General features: G+C 47.9%; 1 protein-coding gene across 8 annotated transcripts in view; it reads left to right on the top strand.

Moving 5' to 3' along the window:
- NTRK3 (neurotrophic receptor tyrosine kinase 3) overlaps positions 1-22913 on the top strand; it is a 387302-nt gene that overhangs the window by 300682 nt on the left and 63707 nt on the right. For all 8 annotated transcript variants that reach the window (XM_034939369.3, XM_034939368.3, XM_034939371.3 and 5 more), the window contains one exon: positions 20986-21116. In XM_034939369.3, coding sequence (XP_034795260.1) covers positions 20986-21116 — 131 coding nt within the window. The remainder of the gene's footprint in view (positions 1-20985; positions 21117-22913) is intronic.

Here is a 22913-nt window from a genome sequence, read left to right as displayed (position 1 = left end):
GGCATGCCCTGGGCAGGACCTGCTGCAGCTCAGAAAGCAGGAGCTTTTAGGGGACAGACTGCACCCTCAGGAATTGGCCTTGCCACTGCAGCCCACTTCAGACCTGACTTACTTCCTGCCTGATTAACTTTCCCATCTCCCACCTCAGCTCCTGCTGTAGCTGGTATGCCAATCTGCAAACCTGCTAATACTACAGTGCCCAGAAAAGTGGGTGCTCAAAAAATATTTGTTCATTTAAGAAAGTTATTAGCTAAGGCATCAACTAAATGCGCCTTTAAAAAATCTCCCTAGAAGGAGTGTCTCCAGATTCTTTGGAAATCTACCCACATAGCTAGCTTGAGTTTTTTAGGGGTCGGTAGCATATGTTTTTCTTTTAATGACAGTCAACAGTTTAATGATAGTCTCTAAACTTAATGCCAAGTGTAGGCTATGCATCAGGTTTACATGGTGGATTCAAACCTGGTCTGTGCTTCAGAGGGAGATGGCTGTGCACAGGGAAGTCATATACCACATTGTGATAAGTACCCATATGCCGTGGGCTTCCTGGAATTTCAGAATCCTGATCATACCTATGTCTGTCGAGATAAGTGAGTACCCCATCTCATCAGATGCAAGGTTGCTAATTATCAGAGAGGCCAGGTAGGCATTAGTCAGACTGTGAAGGATTTGAACTTCACCTGTGTTGAATGAGGACTAGGAAAAAGCAGTTGGGCCTGGGCATCAGAGATCACTGTGACTTTATAACAGATAAAGTCAGGGGGGTGAAGTGGTAGAAGTGAGAGTGAAATGAGGCTTGAGAAATGATTGGGAAGCAGAAGAATGATATGGCACGCCGCTTAGACTACCCATCAGAGTCTGGTGATGAAGGCAGACAAAGGAGTAATTTCTAGGGGAGGAAGGGTCAAGGAAATACTTTGCTTAGGATGGGGGAGGCCAGGCGTGGTGTCTCACACTTGAAATCCCAGCACTTTGGGAGGCCAAGGCAGGCAGATTCTTTGAGGCCGGGAGTTCAAGACCAGCCTGGCCAACATGGCAAAACACCATCTCCACTAAAAATATAAAAATTAGCCAGGTGTGGTGGCACACACCCATGATCTCATCTACTAGGGAGGCTGAGGCAGGAGAATCCCTTGAACCTGGGAGGCAGAGGTTGCTGTGAGCCGAGATGGCGCCACTGCACTCCAGCCTGGGTGAGAGAGCGAAACTCTGCCTCAAAAAAAAAAAAAAAGGATGGGGGGAAGCTTTATTCTGTAGGTGAGAAGTCAGTGGGCAAGAGGGGTTTATAGTAGTGAAGAGAGATGGGTACTAGATGGGTCCACATCCAAAAAGGAGATGGAAAAAAAATGAGATAAAAGCTTGAGTGGAAGCTTTACAACCTTGGAAGAAAGAGAAGAGTTATTAATTCATGTAAGATGAAAAATAAACATGAGGTAAGTAGAATTGAAGAGAGAGGGAAATAAGGGAATTTCTTCCTATTTCCTTAGCTCATCTGAGAGTTAGTCCATTTATACTGGGAGATTTTTGCTCTGGTCCCTTTGACAGGAGGTCCTGGATTAGTCTTGTTCGAGGAGGGACCCAAACAAGGTACTGATGAACAGATAGTCTTTCATGAAGGAGGCAGAGCACTGCCTATTTCCACCATTATGAGTTTTGGCTGAACTCAACTGCTCTACACACTTAATTTTGGCTGTCATAGCTAAATTTGGGGTCTGCTCCCCACTTCTTTTTTAGTAGGATGCAGCTGGGGAAAGGCAGCAGGCAACCTCCTTCATCTCCAGTTTCCCACATGTCTGAGAATTCAACTTGGTGGCCATGCCAAGATATGCTGGCTCCATGCAAGGATGCCTTGGGACAGTGTCCCAGAGACTGACGGAGCTTCCACATTTGGCTCCCTCTTAGCCGTTACCATGAAGAGAGTCACAGAGCCCACAAAACTGCCACATATTTGAGGGCTTTCCAGTAGATTCAGTGGCCCTTTTGTGTTGGTGTCAATCCTTTAATGAGTTAATGCTGTGATCGAGCTCTAGCTTGAGCGTAGGGCCTCAGATTGAGGAGCAGCTGGGATGTTCCATGAAGATCGAGACCCGAGCTTCTGATTTTCAATAACTTTAAATGTTTAGGTATTTGCTGGTAGAATCTATGCTTAGATGGCTGTCGTCTTAAGCTTGATATGAACTCAGAGCTGTGATTGATGTCCTGTTGGGCACTGCCCTGATTTAATAACTAGCACGCCTGCCTTGGTTTCAGAATTCGGATCTGCTGAAGCTGCAGCCATCTCAGTTGGTGCTGGATCTCCAGCTCTCACCTGATGTTTCCAGAGAGTCACAGGAGCCTGTGAAGTAATGATAATAAAACCCAGAAAGGCAGCCGCTCATCTATTTAAGGAATACTTGTCGAGCACCACTGTCCACCAGGTGGTGGTGGAGGTGCTGGGTACAGCACTGATGGAGACGCTAGGAGCCAGAGCTCTGCCCACTAGGGGACCAGATGATAAACAAACAAATAAGTCAGGAAGATAATTATCCGATGGCGGCAGTTCGAGGCATGAGAATGGAAACAGTGTGCTGGGCTAGAAGTGACTCCTTTCCACTGAGTGGTTGGAGAGCAAGCGTTCACAGACAGGTAGTGGCTGCTGTCATGGCTCTAAGGTGGCCCTGAGCTTGGAATGTTTCAGAAGAGAAGGAAGGGCATTGGGTAGAGTGCAGACGGAATGCGGGGGGCGGGGAGCGGGGGTGGGGGCAGTGAAGATGTGCTCAGAGGGCTAGGCAGAATCAATTTCCGTAAGCAATGATAGAGTGCATTGGGCTCTTACTCTAAACTTGGGTTTGAAGCAGGGGAGGAACATCAAGATTCCTACTTTACAGTTTTTTAAAGATGACTTGGGTTAGCCGACCATGTCCCAGAGTTGGGGTGAGGGATGGAAGAGAGGGGTGGGAGAAGAATGGAAGCTCAATTTAGGAGACCCCTGTCCAGGTGAGAGAGCCTCGTGGCTTGAGCTAGGATGGTGCCAGCAGGATAAGGGGCAGAGGGTCTATTGCAGATGTGGACAGATTTGAGAATTGCTTGGGTGTAGAGTGGACACGATTTATTGATGGGCTTGGGAGCACTGCAGGAAAGAGTCATCAAGGAAAACTCCTGGGTTAGGGGCTTGAGCCGTTGAGTGAATGGGAATGCTGCTTACCACATAGGGACGCCCTGGGGAAGGGCAGATTCAAGGAGAAGAAGCAAGAGTTCTTTTCGGCTGTGTTACACGTGAAAGACCACTAGACACACAAGCAGAGATGCCAAGTAGGGGTCTGGACAACAATGCTGGATTTCACAAGTCAGATGATATCTGAGCATCCTTCAGATGAAATCACTGGAGCTCCACCCTGAATAGACATTCCGTCCTAAGGATGCTCAGAGTTGAGGCGGGCTGAAGTTATCTTACTCTTCTCCTGAAATCATCAGAGTTCTCGCTTTTGTTGAGGTGGGTCAATACAGACAGACTAAGCATCCTATATATGCCACTGCTCTTCTGAATCTTCATCCTGTATGTGAAACACGCCTTTTATGCAGTATTTTATGCCCCTGAAATCACTAATTTGTGGAATTGTGTGTGGAGCGGCTTTTGCTGTAATTTTAGCATTATGTGGGAAGTTTATGATGAATCAACACAAACTCCCATATAATACATGTTAGACATTTCTGCTCTAAAAGACTTCCAGCCACCCCACTAACAGGCCACCCCCAAGCTTATAGGCTCCCTTTTGTTCTCTCCTAAGTCACCCGAGTTCCCTTCACGCATCGCTGCTCTCCTCGGAGAAATTCAGCCACCGAACTCTAAGGTCCAGAGCAATTTAGTTCTTTCCTTTCCCAGGTTGAGCCTACTTTTGAATTTACACAGACTAATTAATGTGCTCTGCTAAACAATGGGCCACCGACTTCAGGTGTAACTTCCAGCAGCACAAAGAACTGGTAGAAGCTTACAATGATTCAGTCCTCTTTCATAGTCTCTGAGAAGCAGAGGCAGCAGTAAAAAGACTTATTTCTCACTTCTGTGAAGTCTGTCACCCCACCTTACAGAAGTGACTAGAGTTGGATTCACAGTACACAACGTTTGTTTCCTCTGTGTTAACCTAATGATAGTATAGCCACTCTCTTTTCCAAGAGCTCCTTTTTTTCCCCATGCACTGTGCCGAATGATTTCCGTATAGGATCTTATGCAATCCTACCACAACACTGTGCTATAGGACATCTTATGAGTCCATTTTGCAGATGAGGAGATTGAGGCTCAAAGAGGTTATACAGCCAGGGGCAGTGGAACCTGGGTGGGAGTCCAGCCCAATCTCTTAATGAAGCCACACCATGTCCCACAGGGATGTAGTCTGTAGATGCTCCCGCTGTGGGACTGTAGGCGTCATAATAATGTACTTCTTGGTGATAATTATGTGAAGACAATTGCCATGGTGATGATAGCTGAGACTTGATGCTTACCTAATAGGTATTTTTTCTAAGTGTTTTACACATGCTAACACGTTTGTATGCAAAACAATTCTATGAGGCAGGCTCTAGTATTATTATACCATTTTACAGCTAAGGAAACTGAGGACCAGAAATGTTAGGTAACTTTTCTAAGATCTCAGAGTGAAATGATTGGTGTAGGCTGGATTTGATCCCAGACAGTCTGGCTCCATGGGTCACACTGAGTGAGGTTGGCTGGAGCTAAGAGGATTGGGTGAGGAGGCAATACAACCCACTGCTCCGCCCCCAGTGCAGAGATGTCTTAGTCACGGCCCTGAGAATTGATAAACCATAACCAGAACAAGGTGGGCTTTTCTGGACAGTGTTTCCCTAAATGACTACCCCACCCCTGCCCTAAAAAACAGAGCAGCGTGGCTCACACCTGCAATCCCAGCACTTTGGGAGGCTGAGGCGGGTGGATCACCTGAGGTCAGGAGTTCCAGACCAGCCTGGCCAACATGGCGAAACCCCATCTGTACTAAAAAATACAAAAATTAGCCAGGCGTATTGGTGGGCGCCTGTAGTCCCAACTATTCTGGAGGCTGAAGCGGGGAGAATTGCTTGAACCCAGGAGGTGGGGGTTGTTGTGAGCCAAGATTGCACCACTGCACTCCAGCCTGGGCAACACAGCAAGACTCCATCTCAAAAAAAGAAAAAAGGCCGGGCATTGTGGCTCACGCCTGTAATCCTAGCACTTCGGGAGGCTTAGGCGGGTGGATCACCTGAGGTCAGGAGTTTGAGACCAGCCTGGCCAACATGGCAAAACCCCGTCTCTACTAAAAATACGAACATTAGCTGGGCGTGGTGGCACGTGCCTGTAATCTCAGCTACTCAGGAGGCTGAGGCAGGAGAAACGCTTGAACCTGGGAGGCAAAGGTTCAGTGAGCCGAGATTGTGCCATTGCATTCCAGCCTGGGTGACAGAGTGACTCTGTCTCAAACAACAACAACAACAAAAACCAGAACAGCACACTTTGTACGTACCTGGAGTAACTTGCAGTATGTTATTTGGGCACTTTAAAATTTTTATTGCTATTGTTGGAAGATGAAAAATCAGTTTCCATCTGACTGTTGCTTGCAAGTCATTTTCCCATATATTCTCCCATTTATACACAAAGAAATGGAGGCCCAGGGAGAGTAGGTAGTCTATCCTGACCCCTCCAGATCTAGATACACACACCTTCCCGGTACCCCAGGGTCCTCTCCTTGTCCCACCACGGGGCTTATTACAATGTATTCAAATTTCCTGGGTGACTCATCTATCCTCTTCTCTATACCAATGAGCTCCAGGAGGACCAGAAGAGTCTCTTATTCCCTGCTGGAGACCCTAGCCCAGTTCCTGACACACACTATAAAGTTTAATGCATATTTGTTGAATATGAAAAGGATTGAACCAACATGTGACCCCTCAGCAAATAAGTGGGAGAGCCCTGGTTGGCACCTTGGTTTCCATCACTGTCAACAACGATCTCCTTTGTTGAACTGGCCTCTTTTCTGCCCAGTACCACTAGGCAGGGGGCTGGAATGGGGCCAATGGTTGTGCCTGTTGGCAAGTTTGGAGCAAGGGTTACTCAGAGGCGTTGGTGTAGGTGAACATTTCCAGCTCTCTTCATCCTCTTCTCAGTTAAGACCCAAGCACAGAGCTACTAACTCGCTGCAGTCCCATTCAACCCCTCGTAGGGCTCTCTATGCCAATGTGAAAGGCACTCAGCAAGGTCACTCTGTGTGCCTTCCACCTGCTGTGAGTTTATCATTTGTTGTCGGCTGCCCTCCAGGTTCCCTGAGCCATGCCGTGTCCCCAAATCTCCTGACCCTCTGTAGCGTGCAGCAGATAACAAACAGCCTCTGTAAGCTGAGCAAAGGCCCCAGTTAAACACCTATGGCCTAGGGCAGTCAGAGTTCTCTATAGCTCAAAGTGGCAGGCAGAACTTCTGCAGACAAATTCCTGCTTCAGGTGGGCAGGTGGAGTAGGTGTGTTATTAAAGGAGGGAGGACCTTTGAATTTATACTCGTCTCTGTGTCCACGGGCACAAGGCAGCTCAAACTGAGCAGCCTCGGGTAACAGAGCAGAAATGAATCTTAGTTTTAGCATGCACTCCATGCCTGATACTATGCTAAGGGATTTACAGATGAATATTAACTCATTTGCTTACAAATGTTAGCAGTAGATCACACTTCCCAAATGCAATGTCATGTCGGAGAGGTTGAGTAAGATGTCTGGTGTCACATAGCTAGTTAGTAGCAGAGCTGGGAATGCCCAGTCTCATAGTTCACACTCCTCCTTACCACACTCCTGGGAAATCTATGGCCAAAGAATTGTGCAACTTGTGCATGAGAAATGAAAGGACTTACTAAAAAAGACAGACACTGTGGCTGTCAGGGAATTTATGGGTGCACTTATAGATGATTTTATTTATTGATCTGTTTATTTTTAGCATCCACTAGATGAAAACAGTGTAGACAGCACAGCAGGTGAAAAGATGACATGGTTTTTCACACATGTTAAATTAGTAACCATGGGCACTGAATGGCAAATTCCATTTCCCAAACCCTGGCCGGCTAGAAACTTTTCTGGGGGAAGTCTCTTCAATGAAACATTTATCAAGTGGTTTTGCTCTGTTGCAGATAATATTTTTTTTTCCTATGACTGGTCTTCCATCCAAATATTTAATTCCTTCCTGATTTTATAACTTGGATTTCCTAACTCATTCTGCCTAAGTCATGACCTGGAGTAATCGGAGATTCATATATGTTTGCTCCAAAATCTCACAGATAAGGGGAAATTATACAGGAAAATATCCATGTGTAATTGACACAAAACACATCTGCAGGAGGCAGGAGGTATAGCTGTCTGGTCATTCAGCCTCCATACTTTTTGTACTGAAAAGGGGAAAATGAGTAAGTACTTAGAGAGGAGACAGAGGGAAAGGGCTAGTTTCTAGGGTAAAGAGCTGTTGTGGGAAACATCTCATCTCACATATATCCCCTAGTTGGAATTTGTAGGACTGTACAAAGAGAGCCCAAGGGCTGGCCTCTCAGAGAGCTGGCAGGAGAGGGATGGCAACCCAGGCCGTGGGCCTTGCCTGAACCCTGCACAGTGGAGGCTCAAGGAGCCATTCACATCTGCCCACAGAGCCTACAATAAAGATCTATTTCAGAGAAAAAAAGCATACACACACACACACACACACTGAAAAGGTCTGGCAGGAGCAGAGCAGCTGCAGAAGGCAGCAAAGAACAGGCTGGCAATGGAGGTCGATAACCCGCACGGAGGAGGGGCAGGTGGGCAAGGGGGCTAGAAAGAACTCGTTCCCAGGGAAAGCAGAGAAAGTGGAGTGGTCTATTCCCAAGGAGGCCACAGCCTGCAGACAATGTGTAGATGTCACCATATGAAGCAGCAATCTCTTCTGAAAAAGCAGAGAGGAAATGTCCGCCAGGCTGATAAGAAAGGGGAGTTGGGGTCCTTCTGCAGAGCATAGAAGGATGGCTCCTTTTGGGGCTCCTGAGTGTGTTTGATGTGGGTTCCTGAGGCTGATGCCCCAGAGACCTCACCTTGGTTCTTCTGGGGCCACCCAAAGAGGTCCAGGCCTATCAATAAGAGGTGGCCATTCATTAGCTGCACAGGTCTAGTGATATTCAGTGAAGATTTCTCCCTTCTCTATTTTCCACTGACCGTCAGTCCCAGAAACCACTTGACCTCCAATGTCTGGGATCTTCCCAGAGACTAGTAAGAACAAATAACATTGACATCATTGAAACCTCACACTTCTCTATGTGACTCAGTTTCTGTCAGTACCAGGAAAACGATAAAGAATCGTCTTCTGGTCCAAAGCACCATCCATGTAAGTGTTTGCTGATGACTTTAGCTAGTGCCCGAGAGGCAGCAAACTCGGAGCTTGGTGAACACACATGGACCTGATCCAAGACCCCCAAGCCAGGGGAGGGATTCCAGGGGTAAGATAGGGGCGCTTGTAATTCCACCAGTTCTTTTTCTTTGGTTTTCTTTTGTTGTTTTCTATAGAATTGTAGGGTGGGAGAGGTTCAGGAGACAGGCCAGAAAACCACCGGCCAGTGCGTTTAACATCTGGTGTGGGGGAAACTCTTGGAAGTCAGCTCAGAGGATGTGGTGGGAAAACACCTGGCAGAGTGAGTGGGCTTCGACAGGGGGAAGCATGGATCCGGGATCGCGGAGGCCTTGCGGAACGAATCTGCTGGCTGCGCTGAGCTGTGGCTGCCCACGCGGAGGGCCGGCGTGGCTGGGACTCGCAGGCCCTGGCCTCCGACCTTGTTCCCCATCAGATACAGGGTGAGGGCCAGAGCGAGAGGCTTAGAGGGGGCGGCGGGGGTAGGGCAGGAAAGGCAGGGGTGCCTGGCAGAAGCCCTGGCTCCGGGAGTGGGAGTGGGGAATGGGAACATATACCTTGAAAGGGGCCCAGCGTGAACTCTCGGGACTCCCGGACAGTCTCCTCAGTCTGCGGAGGGTGGGCTTCAGAGACTTCCAAAAGAGTCTGATGGAAACGGTGTCCAAATGCAGACGTCACGCGGAAGGAGATGGTGCCGGGAATAATGGAGTGCACACAGGGTGAGCCGGCGGCCAAGATAACTTTGTGTCACCAAGGGCTCCAGAGGAAGCCTGTGGGAGCTGGGCTGAGTTACGGAGGGACAGGGAGCTGTCTGTCCCCGGGGCAGGGAGAGGAGGTGGGGGTTCGCAGAGAGGCTGATCACCAGCGCTCCTCTGCACACCTGAGGGAAGACAGGAAGCCCCAATGGGGCAACCAGAGCAGCCCAACAGAGCTTCCCTGCTGTGCAAGGGCAAGAGCCCTTTCATGGGGGGCACGTGTGTGTCCTAGGAGCTCACGACTAGACTGGATTTTAAGCACGTTAGGAAGAAGAGGAAAGAGGAGTCTTTCTTTCTTTTCTTTCTTTCTTTCCTTCCTTCCTTTCTTTCTCTTTCTTTTTCTTTTCTTTTCTTTCTTTTCTTCTTTCTCTTTTCTTCTTTCTTTCCTTTCTTCTTTCTTTCTCCTTCTTCTCTTTCTTCTTTCTTTCTCCTTCTTTTCTTTTCTTTTCTTTTCTTTTCTTTTCTTTCTTTCTTTCTTTCTTTTGAAATGGAATCTTGCTCTGTTGCCCAGCCTGGAGTGCGGTGGCGCCATCTCGGCTGACTGCAACCTCTGCCTTCCAAGTTCAAGCGATTCTCCCACCTCAGCTTCCCGAGTAGCTAGGATTACAGGTGCGTGCCATCACGCCTGGCTAATTTTTGTTTTTTTAGTGGAAACTTGCTTTCACTATATTGGCCAGGCTGGTCTCAAACTCCTGACCTCAGGTGATCTATCTGCCTCAGCCTCCCAAAGTGCTGGGATTACAGGTGTGAGCCACCACACCCGGCCAAGTCTTTCTTGAAGAAAGACCCTTAGGGTTAAGGACCCCACATGGGGATTCTAGTTTCTACATTTCCGTGGACTTCGGGCCTGCCTTCCATTCCCTTCAGAAGCAGGGCATCACCTTCTCTCTGGTGTCTGAACCTTCTGCTTTAAGCAAGAGTAAAGTTAGGCTTTTCCACAGAAAGGCCTCCCAAGTCTCTGTGGAAGGACTCACTGGGTGACCTGTTCATTTCCTAGGGTCCTTTGTGCATTAACTAAAATCCTTTCCATCAGTAAGTTCATTGCTGGGGGAAAGAATGAGGGTAAGCAGACTTCTTCAGGCCAGCAAGCTTTTCTTCTGGAACCTGGTGAATGTAGGAAGTCTAAGGGCTCGGCCCATGTCCACAAATGAACTGGAATTTTATGCCTTAGTATAACTAAATTCTATCACATAAAAATTGAATGCTGGTCTTTGCCAACACCACTTACTCTCTCTAGTCAGGCAGCAAGGTTGTTTTGAACTGGTTTCCTCTGAGCTGCCCAGGAGATGAGCTTATGTAGGGGGCAACAAAATAAGCAGAGATGGTCCTAGGACACCTATTTTTGCATAAGGAATAGACATTCTGAGGAGAGAAAGAGAAGATCAGGAAATGATCTTACGGATAACACAGGATTATTTCCCATGTTGGGGATTGGGTTGATTTCTACTAGTGGAAGTGGGGACGGGTACCCCAGATGGAGGAAAGCTAGGACACAGATGCACAGCACGAGCTCACATGGTTGCTCAGAGGACAGTGGATGGCCAGCCTGTCCATCTGTTGGATCTATTTAATGCATTTATGAGGATGAAGCCTGGGGATTTGGGCCAGGTTATCAGAATTCTCAAATATCAGACTAAAAACTGTCCTGAAGACATGGATACTCTATGTTAAGGCCTATTGAGCACCTACTGTGTGCCTCCCAACTGTTTTAAACACTTAATCTCTTCATTTAAAGATATCAAAACTCCATGCAGTAAGCACTTTAATAATAACCGTAACAATAATAAGGGAGAATCCTTGCAGGTTTGAGCAGAGAGCAGGTGAGAGGAAGAAATTGGCATATTCCTTCCCGAACTTTTATGGGCATTAGCTCCTTCGACACGCTCCAAATGTACGACTGTACACATGATTTCACTGAATCCTCATGGCAAGTCAATGAGGTGGATATTTTCTTAATTTCGCTCATGAAAACACCATTTGAGACTGGTTTAGTAAATTGCCAAATGCGGCCTCTGAGGATGTGTCCTTGAGTGTGAATTTATACCCAGTTCTGTCTCATTCCAAAGCCATGTTCTTTCTCAGTCCCCTTACTCTGATCCTGGTGTTTGCTCCCAAGGTCCCCTTCCTGTCCTTTCTTCTTTTCTTCATGTCTGTTGTATTTTGGGGGGTGCCGCTGCCTCTCTTATATAGATCAAATGATGCTCTTTCTCCCTATTCTGCCTGAAGCAGCTCAGTTTTATCTTGGACCCATGGTTGTGGGTAGCTGTCAAGGTCAATGGTGTGTCCTGCGAATGGGTGACTGGGATCCTCTGGTCTCCCCTTCTCCGGTTCACCCTGTGGTCCTCACAGGTGTTTCTCTTCCTGACCTCAAGACTTTCAGCATGGAGCTGCATCTCATGGCTCCAGTGCCCTGCAGCCTATGTCTTGGCCCAGAGTTCTGGTGCTGGAAGGGACAGCCTTTAGCACATTGTGCTCTGCGTGTTCTGGTGAGAACATGACATCACAGGGAGGGCTTGGGGGACAGAGTCAGATGCCAGGAATGAGAGGCCAAGGCAGCATTCCTGGGTAGTAGCTGGAAAGGAAGGGCCTCTGGGGAGATTGAGAGGTGGGATATGACCCTCATATGGGCACTTTGAAGAGGGTTTGTCACTGTCAGGCCAGAAGAGGCAGAGGAAGGAGGGGGCCCAGCAAGTTGTCAGAGGGACACATTCTCAGTCGGAGCCTGAGATTCATCTTTCAGCACCTAACTTCACAATTCCAGATGGCTCTCCTTGGGGAGTTCTTTTTCTCTTTATTCTTGGCTTGAGCAGTCACTGCTTAATGAGAGCCAGAGGCACTCTTGCCACGGGAAAGGCCAACAGAATATAGAGACCAGGAAGTGGGTATGAAAGGGCAGGCGTACTGTGGTAGGGAGGCTGATGTTGGGAGCCTGGGTGTTGGTTGGTGTCTGAGCTCATGGCAGTGGAGCACGGTGGGGTAGCACTGGGGAGCAGGGACACTTCTGAACTTCAGCCTCAGCTTCTGAACTTCCTGTGTCAGGAAACGTGAGCTGGAAATTGCCCCAGAACAGACAGTCCTCTGCTGATCCTCTCTCTTCACTGCTTCCAGAAACAGCAGGGTGTCTTATTTATATGTTCATCTTGGTGGGAACACAGTGTCTCGGTGTCCTAGACTGCTACCTCTAGCCTAAGGGTGCACACGTGCCCCAGAGTGGGACCTGCTGTTTGCTGAGCTTCTTCAGAGCTGACCACGGAGGCACTTTGTTTAGAAGTCTGGGGAGCCGGAGACTGAGGGTTAGGATGTGGGTCTCAGTACTTTCCTGGTTCAATACGATCTTGGTTCCTCGGGCCATTCTCGGAGCCAGGACATAAATAAGTCTGTTCTTAGGAACTTCCTGGCTCTTTTCCCATTCTCACTCATCTTTCCTTTCTTTTTGCCACTCCCCCAGATTCCCTTCTTCCTCCCTCTTTGCAGTGTTTTCCCTGCTAAAGTCTCTAGCAGTGCTTCAGGGGGAGTTTTAATTTATTTGCCCATTCATCATATAGTTAGTGGGTACCTACTTGGTCCCAGGCCCTGTGCTAGGCCCAGCCTACGAACTTGAGCAACACATGCCTTTTGACTTTTGGCCTTTTGACTTGTGCAACTGCCAGCACCCTTCAAAGCCTCTTTGTAAAAATGTCAAACTCTGAAAAGAATGTGTGAGGGAAGCCCTAATCCAGAGAAGGCCTAGGGACGAGGCATGGACTGGCCAGCAGAAAGATCCAGGTTCTTATTCTTAGGTAAAAAATCCTGAGCCAACCTGGCCCCAGGGCAGCAACAGGAACAATCAGGGCTGGTGGTCATTCAACCTGGAATCCATTCCCAAGTCATTGTTACCCCATTTGACTAATCATTTTTATTTTTTATTTTATTTATTTATTTTTGAGACGGAGTCTTGCTCTGTCACCCAGGCTGGAGTGCAGTGGCGCAATATCAGCTCACCACAATCTCTGCCTCCCAGGTTCAAGTGATTCTCCTGCTTCAGCCTCCCAAGTAGCTGGGATTATAAGCACATGGCACTGAGCGCGGATAATTTTTGTATTTTTAGCAGAGATGGGGTTTCACCATGTTGGCCAGGCTCGTCTTGAACTCCTGACCTCAAGTGATCCACCCACCTCGGCCTTCCAAAGTGTTGGGATTACAGGCGTGAGCCACCGCACCTGGCCTTGATTACTAATTTTTAAATTCTAGACCTCTAAAAAAATTCTGCAGAGTTTTTGTCTTAGATCTCCAGCCTTCAAAATGTCTTCTCTTAGAAAGGTCCTTTACAGGAAACCAGGAGAGAGATCCTCTTTTTTCTCCTAGTCTATAAATCATCCAGGGATGGCTCTGCAGGAGTGGTGGTTTGAATAGTTTAGCCATGCTCTACTCTTCTGTCCAGGTGGAGAACTGACTGGGTTGGCTGGAGACCCCTACAAAGGGCCTGTAGCTGGCCAGGGCACATGTTTGTCTGGCTATGCTCTTATGCAATACCTTATGCAATTAGCTCCTCTTGCTTGCCATTCATAGAAGGTGTGAGGTGAGACCCAGCCAGGAGGCCAGGAGAAAGTGTGAGGGCAGTTCTTTGAGGGCTGGCAGAAATTTATATCTTGAGCCCAGGCAGGGCCCTGCCCTCTTGGTGGTCTCCTTCCCCCTCAAAGGTTCAAAGCTGGCCCTCTTTCTCCCTCCTGCCACTTCAAACACCCAGAGTTGGAGCTCCCAGAATGTTATTCTTTTCCATTAAAGACATTCCATTTCATGTGTAATTAAATATGTGGTATTGAATTAATGTTTTCTTCTGAGCCTTTTTGGCAGCCAGAGACCCTAGGGTCTGGTTAGTGCAGAGAAAACACACGCTTCTCACAGATCCTCCCTTCCTCTCCCTGTTTCCTCTTCCCCCTTCTCTCCTGCCAAGAATCTCCCTCCTCCCTCCTCCCTCCTGCGTGTAGTCACGCTCAGGACTCACCTTGTAATGGGTGAGCCTGAGGTACTGGAAACTCTGTTTCTGGGTGGGGCAGCAAGGTCTTGGGTTTCTGCATTCTGGTGCTGGCTTTATCTTCAAATGTCATCCTGGTGGCTCACATTGAGCTTAGGTGGTGGCAATCAAGGGTAGGAAGAATAGGTTCCAGGATAAAGTGACACACTCTCTCTTTACAGATGTTATTGGTTTCTACCAAGTACTGATGCCAGTGCAGAAAGCAGAGCCTCTCTCTGAAGTAGGGGTTGCAGGGGTTGAAGGGGGCTGTCATGATTAAAGGATGTCAAGGTGGCACAGTCTGCTCAGCCCAGCCTTTAGAGTCCCACAGGACACCTCTAACAGCTAGGGGATCTTGGGCAAGTTACTTAACCACCTTGAGCTTCAGCCCCCTCATCTGTAGCACGGGGACAGCAACATGTTGTGTTTAAGAGAGTTGTAGGGCCGGGCATGGTGGCTGATGCCTGTAATCCTAGCACTTTGGGAGGCTGAGGCAGGTGAATTACCTGAGGTCGGGAGTTTGAGACCAGCCTGGCCAACATGGTGAAATGCCATCTCTACTAAAAGTACAAAAATTCACCAGGTGTGGTGGCACGCACCTGAAATCCCAGCTACTCAGAAGTCTGAGGCAGAATTGCTTGAACTTGTGTGGCGGAGGTTGCAGTGAGCCCAGATTGTGCCATTGCACTCCAGCCTGGGCGATAGAGCGAGATTCCATCTCAAAAAAAAAAAAGAACCCATGAAAGACAGAGCTGTAAAGATATCATGTGCTCAGCCTGGTATCTGGCTCAGGATAAGTGCTCAATTGATGGCAGTTATTTTTATTATTAATAAGGGCACAAAGGGATAACAATGAGCTAAAGGAGCAGTGCAGAGCGAGATGGAATCCACAAGGGAAAGATCTGTGAGGTCTCAGTGATGAGGACAGGAACTAGTTAGGAACTGAGTATCAACATGAGCCAGGGAAGAGGGGAGGGCAGGATGGTTAGGAGCTGCCACCAGGGGCCAGTCCTCAGGGCTGCTGGTGGTGGCAGGGGACTGCTTCTGAGCCTCTTAAGTCAACACCTTCAGAGAAGGACTGTCTCAGTCCTGTCCACACACATGGTCCCCAAGACGATAATTAGCCAAAGCACCGAGGTAGCAAACAAGTTTCTTTTAAGGCAATCTGAGTGTGACTGAGTGCACACACTCACCTTTGGGGACCGAATTTGCTGCTTGGCATACAGCAGGATAACTGTTATTTATAACCACCGACCCTGGGAAATCGGGTTTCTCTCTACTGATCAATACCAATCTTGAGTCGGTGGCTGTCTCTGCCTTTTGACGTCTTTATTCCACTGTCTGACCAACCTCCTCCCGCAAACTGTTTTGGCCTCTGAAGGAGGAGGAGGTCAGGCATGGTGGTGGCAGCCGTAGACGGAGCTGGTGACCCCTGAGCCAGGGCCAGCTTACTCCTGGGCAAGCTCGTGCCATTTTATTTTAGGAGAAAATCATCATCCTTCTCCACATTTCTTTCCAAGCCACGATTTTATTTGCAAGATAGGTATTGAGCTCCTAGTTGAAATGAAAATTGGAAAGGAAAGAAAAACATCTGTTAAATGTCTAATATATTTTAGATATTTTATATCATCTTTATTATCTAAAAATTTTAAATCATCCTCTGCACAGTTCTGCCAAGTCAACATCCATGTTCCCATTCTACAGATAAGGAACTAGAGGTGTGGAGAGGATAGGATTCAATTAGTAAGTAAGAGGGTCAGGATTTCAATAGAGATCTGTTTTTGTTTTTGTTTTTGTTTTTGTTTTTTTTTCCAGTCTTCACTCTTTCAGCAGTGCCATTTGGGGCAGATTTTTTGTTCCCTCTTCCTCCCTGGTCGCAGGGCTGAGCAGTTTATGCCTGCCACCTCCCTGCCCTCATTCTCCCAGAACAGGGAGGTGAAGCTGACAGTGGTCACCTCTGTGTCCAGCGATGTCAGTGTATCCAGCGGCTCTGTGTATACCTCCCCTCCCGCCCCACAGGGCAGCCAAGGGGAACAGAGGTAGGACAAGGGATAACCCCTGCCTGCCCACTGACCTCTCAGGGCTCTGAGGTTTTCTGTCCAGAGGTGACCAGTGACCTCAATGGATTAGAGATTCTGCTCTAGGTCACGCTTGCTGCAGGCTGGAAGACCTCCCAGAAGTGAATCCCACACATATGGAATAGTTATCTTGGTCCCCACTACAGAGAAAGAATTCTTGGAGCAGCCACTAAAACACAGAAATCTTGTTTCTGTTCTTGTGTCAGATGAACCGGTTGTCCTGTGGGAACAAGAAGATCTACAGGTGGCTTCCTCTGGTGGAACCCAGTTGGTGGCTGTCTCACAAAAAGGAATTAGGGAAAAGCCAGGCCAGAAGGTCCCAGGAACTCTTTTAATTTCCCAAAGAACCCTTCCCATTACATAGCAGCCTCCTGCTTTCTCCAGCAGCCCCTTTTTTGTCAGAGATTGGGAGGTCTTCCCACGGCCTGGGGTATTCATCCCCCTCCCTGCCTCCCCTTCCAGTGTCTCCATGTCTGAGCCTTGTGACCCAGACTCTGCTGGGCCAGCCAGCCAGGCAGTAAAAGGAGATTGATGCCCTCTCCTCTTAGGAAAATCCATCACTTTTTGGCCTGTGGGTCAGATAGCTTCACCAGAGGCAGCTCTGAACAGCACTGTGTGAGCTAAAAGCATGCAGAAGCAGGGACCCAAATAGACGCGTGGACGTCAGAAGTGAAACGGCTCACTCCAGTCATTCCCCAGGGCCTGAGCAGAGGCTCTTCCTCCCGCACTCTGTCCCCAGATACACTCTTCTCCCCAGGGCTTTGTCTGTTCTGTAAGGCTTCCAGCGGGGGCTCCTGCCCTTGCCCTTGGGAAGATGCTGTCATAGAATTCCAGGATGAGCAGAGTGAGGGAAAGTTGAGTAGTGGAAGATGGAGGGTTAAGCATCTGTGCACTGGATCATTTTAGTGGCCGTAAAGCTGGGAAGACAGAGCGAAGGCAGCCTAAGGTAAAGGAAAGAACACGGGTTTCGGAGTCATAAACAAGAGAGTCCTTCTTTGGCCTCATTTTACCTCTGTGAATTTGGCAAGTTACCCCCTGCCTCTGTTTTCTCACCTGTGAAAGGGGTGTAATAACACTTATCTCTCAGTCTCTCAGGGTTATGATGAGAATCAAGTGTTGAACACACAGTAGGTGTTGAATACATAGCGTGCAAGTTAATTCCCTTTGCCCTACTGTTTCCTCGGTAAGTTCAGTGAAAGAAGCTGCTCATATGGTATTCTGGAGTCTCCAGTCTTGTTGATGCATGGGGTTGTCCACATGGAAGTGATTTGCCTTATGTGTTTGGCCCAAATCCAGCCAGTCTCTGCCAAAACTCCCTGGTTACCTTGTGGAGCTTCTTATCCTCATCATGAGGAACCAGTCCTCTCCTGGAGGAGAATTTGTGGTCGAATAAAATCTGTGCTTATTTCCCATTCCTCCTTCAGCTCCTTCCCAGCACTCACTACCCTACCCAGGGCTAAGGACAGGTATTGGTGTCAGAATTCTTTCACCCTGAAGACAACAAGAATGAGCCAAGGCTATTTTCTTCTGAGCACCTGAGTATTTCCACATTCTGGAAAAAGTTCCATTTGCACATTTGGGGAAGACACTTTGGCCCACGGAGGCTTCTGCTTGGGCTTTTTCATGTGCTCACAGAGAGCAGATGAGCTTCCAGTAATATGGTCACTTGCCCTCTGCTACCTTCAAGGCTCACAGCTGTCACAGCTTCCCCACTCCTGCAACCAGGGGTTTGCAGCTGCTGCCAGGCTCTTCTGGGATGTTGAGGGAGGGCTGAGAAACCACTCCCTGGATGCTGCTCCCACTTGGCTTGTCTGAATCTCTCAGGGGTTGTGATTCTTGCTGCCGAGGGAGGGAGAGGAGAAGGACGGATTCCAAGATGTGACCAAGGCACAGCAGCTGAAAAACAGAGTCTGGTTCTCTTTAAAGTTCCTCCATTCCCATTTTGCACTAATTGTAGCTGGGAGTGAGTATTCTGAGTGGAGCTGGTGAGGTCTCCCAGCCCAGAGTTGTACTTAGGGACCCAGGAAAACCTATATTGTTTTGCCTTTTGTAGAGATGTTTCTAGAACATAAGAAGGCAAGAGAGGCATGATCTGCATTGCATGGATGGGTAGTTGGGCCTCTGAGAAGGGACTTGACTCAATCTAGGCCACACAGCTAAGGAGGGAAGGAGGACCTTTGAGCTAAGCCCAGGACGTCTCACCTTCTCCTGGGCTTCTGGAAGTGAGGCATGGCTAAACTGTTTATGAGCATGGTACTTGTTTAGGCCAAGTTGTAAAGGTAAACTTCTTCAGCTGGCTAATTTCCCACCCCACCAAAGAAGCCGTGTTCTAGTGATTCTCAAAGTGTGGTTCCTGCACCAGCAGCACCTGGGAACTTAGAAATGCATATTTTCAGGCCTCAACCTGGACCTACTAGATTGGAATCCCTGGTGGAGGAGCCCAGCAATCTGTTGTAACAAGCCGTCTAGGTGATTTTGACGCATTCTCAAGTTCTCCTATTACAATGCAGAGGAAAGGTGGGATTGGGGTGGAGTCTGGGGCCAAACGGTGCTCTTCCCCAAGTAACTTGGCAACCCTGCCATGTCCTGATGCTCTGAATCCCATGCCCAGCTCAGTCACCAGGTGGGGATGCCTGATTTGGCCCTCATTTCTCCTTTTTGTAAAATAATATCAATAATAATGAAAATGCCAAAACACAGCCTACATTTTGGAGGACTTAAAGGTTTACAAACTTCCATGCTCAGGTAATAGGTAAGTTAAACTCGTACTATTCTCCCCATACCCATTTTACAGGTGAGAAATCTGAGACCCAAGATTTCATTGTTGTTGTTTTTCTGTGAGGTGCATAAGCTTTTGGAGGATCCAGGTCTTGAAGCAAGCACCTGTGGCTTCCCAGGCCTTCCCAATCCTGGCGTGTTCAGAGATGTGGGCTTGACATTGTACAGCTGCCATCGTGAGCCCTGTCTTCACTCCCAGGCCGTGCCAGGACACTCACCTTGCAGAACCTATGTGTCATCCCTAGTCACCTGGGAATGATTAGGTAGCAGGAGCAGGTGGCCTCCCGAGAGAGGGCCTGACTTCCTATTTTCTCGCAGTGGGAGACTCTTTAGCCTTGCCCTCCAAGGTCAACAAATACCATTCCTCAGAGGCTGAGAAACAGAGACAGAAAGTGTGAAGAAGGGAACCAATTTTAATCCCCTCCCTGTAAAGACTGGGGCATAGCCCTGCAGTGTGTAGCAGCCGCATTGCAGCCTGTGGCTTGGGAGGAGCAGTCGCCAGCAGCTGTTAACGTGCAGGTCTGTCCTAGGGGGAGGAGAAAATAATAGTCTGTAAATGCTTCCTCTCGCAAATCCTTACTAGGCAGATCATCTGCGACACTGTGGGGATACCAAGGACTCTGATGGGAGGAAAAAGATTCCTGTAGTTTATTCTTAAAGGAATCCCCAAACCAACAAAACACTACCCCAAGGCTTCCAGCCATGCCCCTCTGTCCCTATTACATCTCCTCATTTATGGGGATGGTCTGCCATGGCCCAGGATCTGCAGCTTTCATTTCTCGACAAAGTCACTTGGGATAATCTGCTTTTTGGCTCAGCAATGCTCTTCATAATGTGAATACAGGTATTTAATGGGCTTCTGCCTGTTGAACAATTAATGTAAAGGTCAGTGAGTAATCTCCGGTTTGCTCTTTTCATGCCAGCCCACTGCTTGTATAACTCCTTCGTAGCATTCTTTCCAAATAGGTGGGAGGGCTGAGGTCACAGCTCTGCTTTCTCCAGGCACACAGACCTTAATTAGGTTGCTAAATTAGCAGAGGCAGGGGCAACCCTTCTCTCTGCACACACCCTCGTTCTTGGATGGACAGTGAACTTTCCTTTTGTGATCTCATTGGTCTTTCTCTCTTTCAGAGAAGGGTTGGCCAAGTAGGGGTTTCCCCCAGATAATCTTAGCTACCCGTTAGTAGTCTCTGACATGAACCAGGCACTGTGATGGGATCACTACAGCCTTTATGTTACCACAAAAACCAATGTGTCTTTGTGTGTGTGTGTGTGTGTGTGTGTGTGTGTGTGTGTGTGTGTATGTGTGTGTGCGTGCGTGTGTCTTGTCTTCTACGTCTTTACTTTGTCCTCAGCACTGGGCCAAGCTCTTTATATGGATTATCTCATTTAATCTTCACAAGAATTCAGCAAGGAAGTTGTTCTTGTTAATCCCATTTTACAGATGAGGAAATTGAGGCTCTGGAGCTGAATAACTTTCCCAAGCTCAAAAAACTAGTAATGGCGTGGACCCAGGATTCCAACCTGATTCTCAATCATACCCTGGAAAATTTGCTTTTCAAAGTATGACCAACAGCAGATGGACATGACCTGGGAGTTTGTTAGAAATGTAGATTCTCAGACCCACTGGATTAGAATCTTCATTTTGACAAAGATTCCCAGGGGATTCATGTGCACAAAACTGTGGAGACTGCTTTGTGCTATCTCCAACAACTCTGGCTAATGAATACCAGAATCCTGTGCATTAACTACTAACTCCATTTGCCAGCAGAGGATGCTGTGGTTTAGAGGGGTTAGGAGTTGTTCAGGGACAGCATCGAGATTTGATTCTGGCCCATACTCTCAAACCACAGAGGGATGTCAGTTTTTATGCTAAAGCTGGTGTGCTAGAGTTTGCCTTTGCCTGCTGTAGGCTCAGAACCAAGTTCTCCACGCTAGACCTCTGTACTCTTCTGTCTCCCTGTGTCACCAAACAAGGACTGATTTGCTGCCCTCCTCTTTGTCCCCATCCTACAGATGTGCAGCACATTAAGAGGAGAGACATCGTGCTGAAGCGAGAACTGGGTGAGGGAGCCTTTGGAAAGGTCTTCCTGGCCGAGTGCTACAACCTCAGCCCGACCAAGGACAAGATGCTTGTGGCTGTGAAGGTAAACCCCAGAGGCACGCCGGCACCAGGAGGAGGGCTGGCTGAGGGCCCAGGGAGGGAAGGAAAAGGCTCCCTCCATTTGAGAAGATAGTGCTCAATTGGCTTTCTCAGATGCAATCAAAGGACTTTGCTCCGAGGTCAATGAAGTTTCCTAGGGACCAAAACAACTTCCTTTGGCTTCCAAGGTCAAGGGCTGCAGCACTTAAGGGGGCTATGCCTGGGGAGCAAGTTTATTCTTGTAAATGACCCTGGTCCTTTTTTGGTGGCCCTGTGGTTACCTCTGTCCTAGGGCTGGCCCTCCACACTCCACCCTTCACCATGTAGTGGCTTTACAGGATGTGCTGTCTGTGCCTGGAAAGTCACATGGCCATTTCTTAGTAGTTGAGCTGTTGTAGAGCGGGCTAATTAAGGAGGACTGGGTAACCACTTCCCAAGGGCACAGAAGTCACTGAGAATAGATGTTGAGGGAGGGGGGTGCAGCAGGGAGGCAGGGGGTTAGCACTGGGAGAATAGTGAGTGAGGTTGGAGAAATTCTTAGGTACTTCCCATGGGTTTCAGGTTCAGACCCCAAGGGGCAGCATGCCTGGGAGAAACTTCCTCCTGGCAGCTGCTGGAGGGCTCCCTTAACCACAGGGCTTCTGTGTTGCCAAGACACATGGCAGATTTGCAGCAGGAGCTGAATTGCTTGGGGTAGGAGAGAAGGGGCTTTGCTACTACTAGTTGTCCTTCCAGACTCTTCCACCCAGCAGTCAACAGCTTCTCTTTGTAAACCAATATTGGACAAATCTTTGAACATGGTTAACATAAAAAGAGTCAAGTAGCCTCATGGAGGCACGCACAGATCTCTGGAGCCCTTCTCTGGAGTCTGGAGTGGCTTCATTGGGTGCACTGAGCAGGCTTCTGAGGCCAGTGTAGAGTCTGCAATGTCCTGAGATGTGGGCTGACCAATGCCAGAGATATGGCTCCCCATGAAGACATTCACCCAGACCTCAAAATGGTCCCATCCTTAGCATTGAGGGATCACAAATGCAGTTCTTGTTTCTGCAACTTTCGGGTCTCTGTATTCATAGTCTTGTGTATCTACAGATTGTTTCTGTCCACAGAGGGCAAATAGCCTCGAAGAATGAAGGCAATACAGTGCAGGCATAGCATGGGCATCAAAGAGCCTGGGTGCAAATCCCAGTTCTACCAGTGATAAGCTTTGGGACATTTCACAAAACACTCAACTTCTTTGGGCCTCAATTTCCTTATCTGTATAATAGCAATAATAATATCCCCTCCTTAGAATGTTGGGGATTAAATTACATAATGTGTCTAAAATTCTTAATGCACTTCTTGGGGCTTTTTATTGAGTAAAGACTCAATAAAAAGTAGTTGGCATTTGTTTCTATCATTATCATTGTCATTGATGTTGATATTACTGAATGTGCTTAGATACATGACATATGATCTGCCAAGCTTGCATTGACTATCTAGAATAGGAGTCACCAAACTTTTTCTCTAAAGGTAAATATTTTAGACTTTGAGGGCCTTATAACTCTCCATTGCAACTCTTCCCGTGTTGTTGGAAAGCAGCATAACAATACATTCACTAATGAGGGCGGGTATTTTCCAATAACTTTTTTTATTACCAAAATAAGCATAGTTTGCTGACCTCTGCTCTAGAAAATAAACAAGAGTACTGCATCCTAAAAGGCTAATGATTATTATTGCTATACATCCTGTAAATAAACTTGCTCAGTGTGCCTGCATAGACATGAGATGGTCAGATGAACAAGGGTGTCTTTAAACAGTTTGG

The sequence above is a fragment of the Pan paniscus genome, chromosome 16 (assembly GCF_029289425.2).
Source record: "Pan paniscus chromosome 16, NHGRI_mPanPan1-v2.0_pri, whole genome shotgun sequence".
In the NCBI taxonomy this organism is placed as follows: Eukaryota; Metazoa; Chordata; class Mammalia; order Primates; family Hominidae; genus Pan; species Pan paniscus.
Note: the sequence above shows the minus strand (reverse complement) of the source record. Positions and strands in the feature narration are given on the sequence as shown.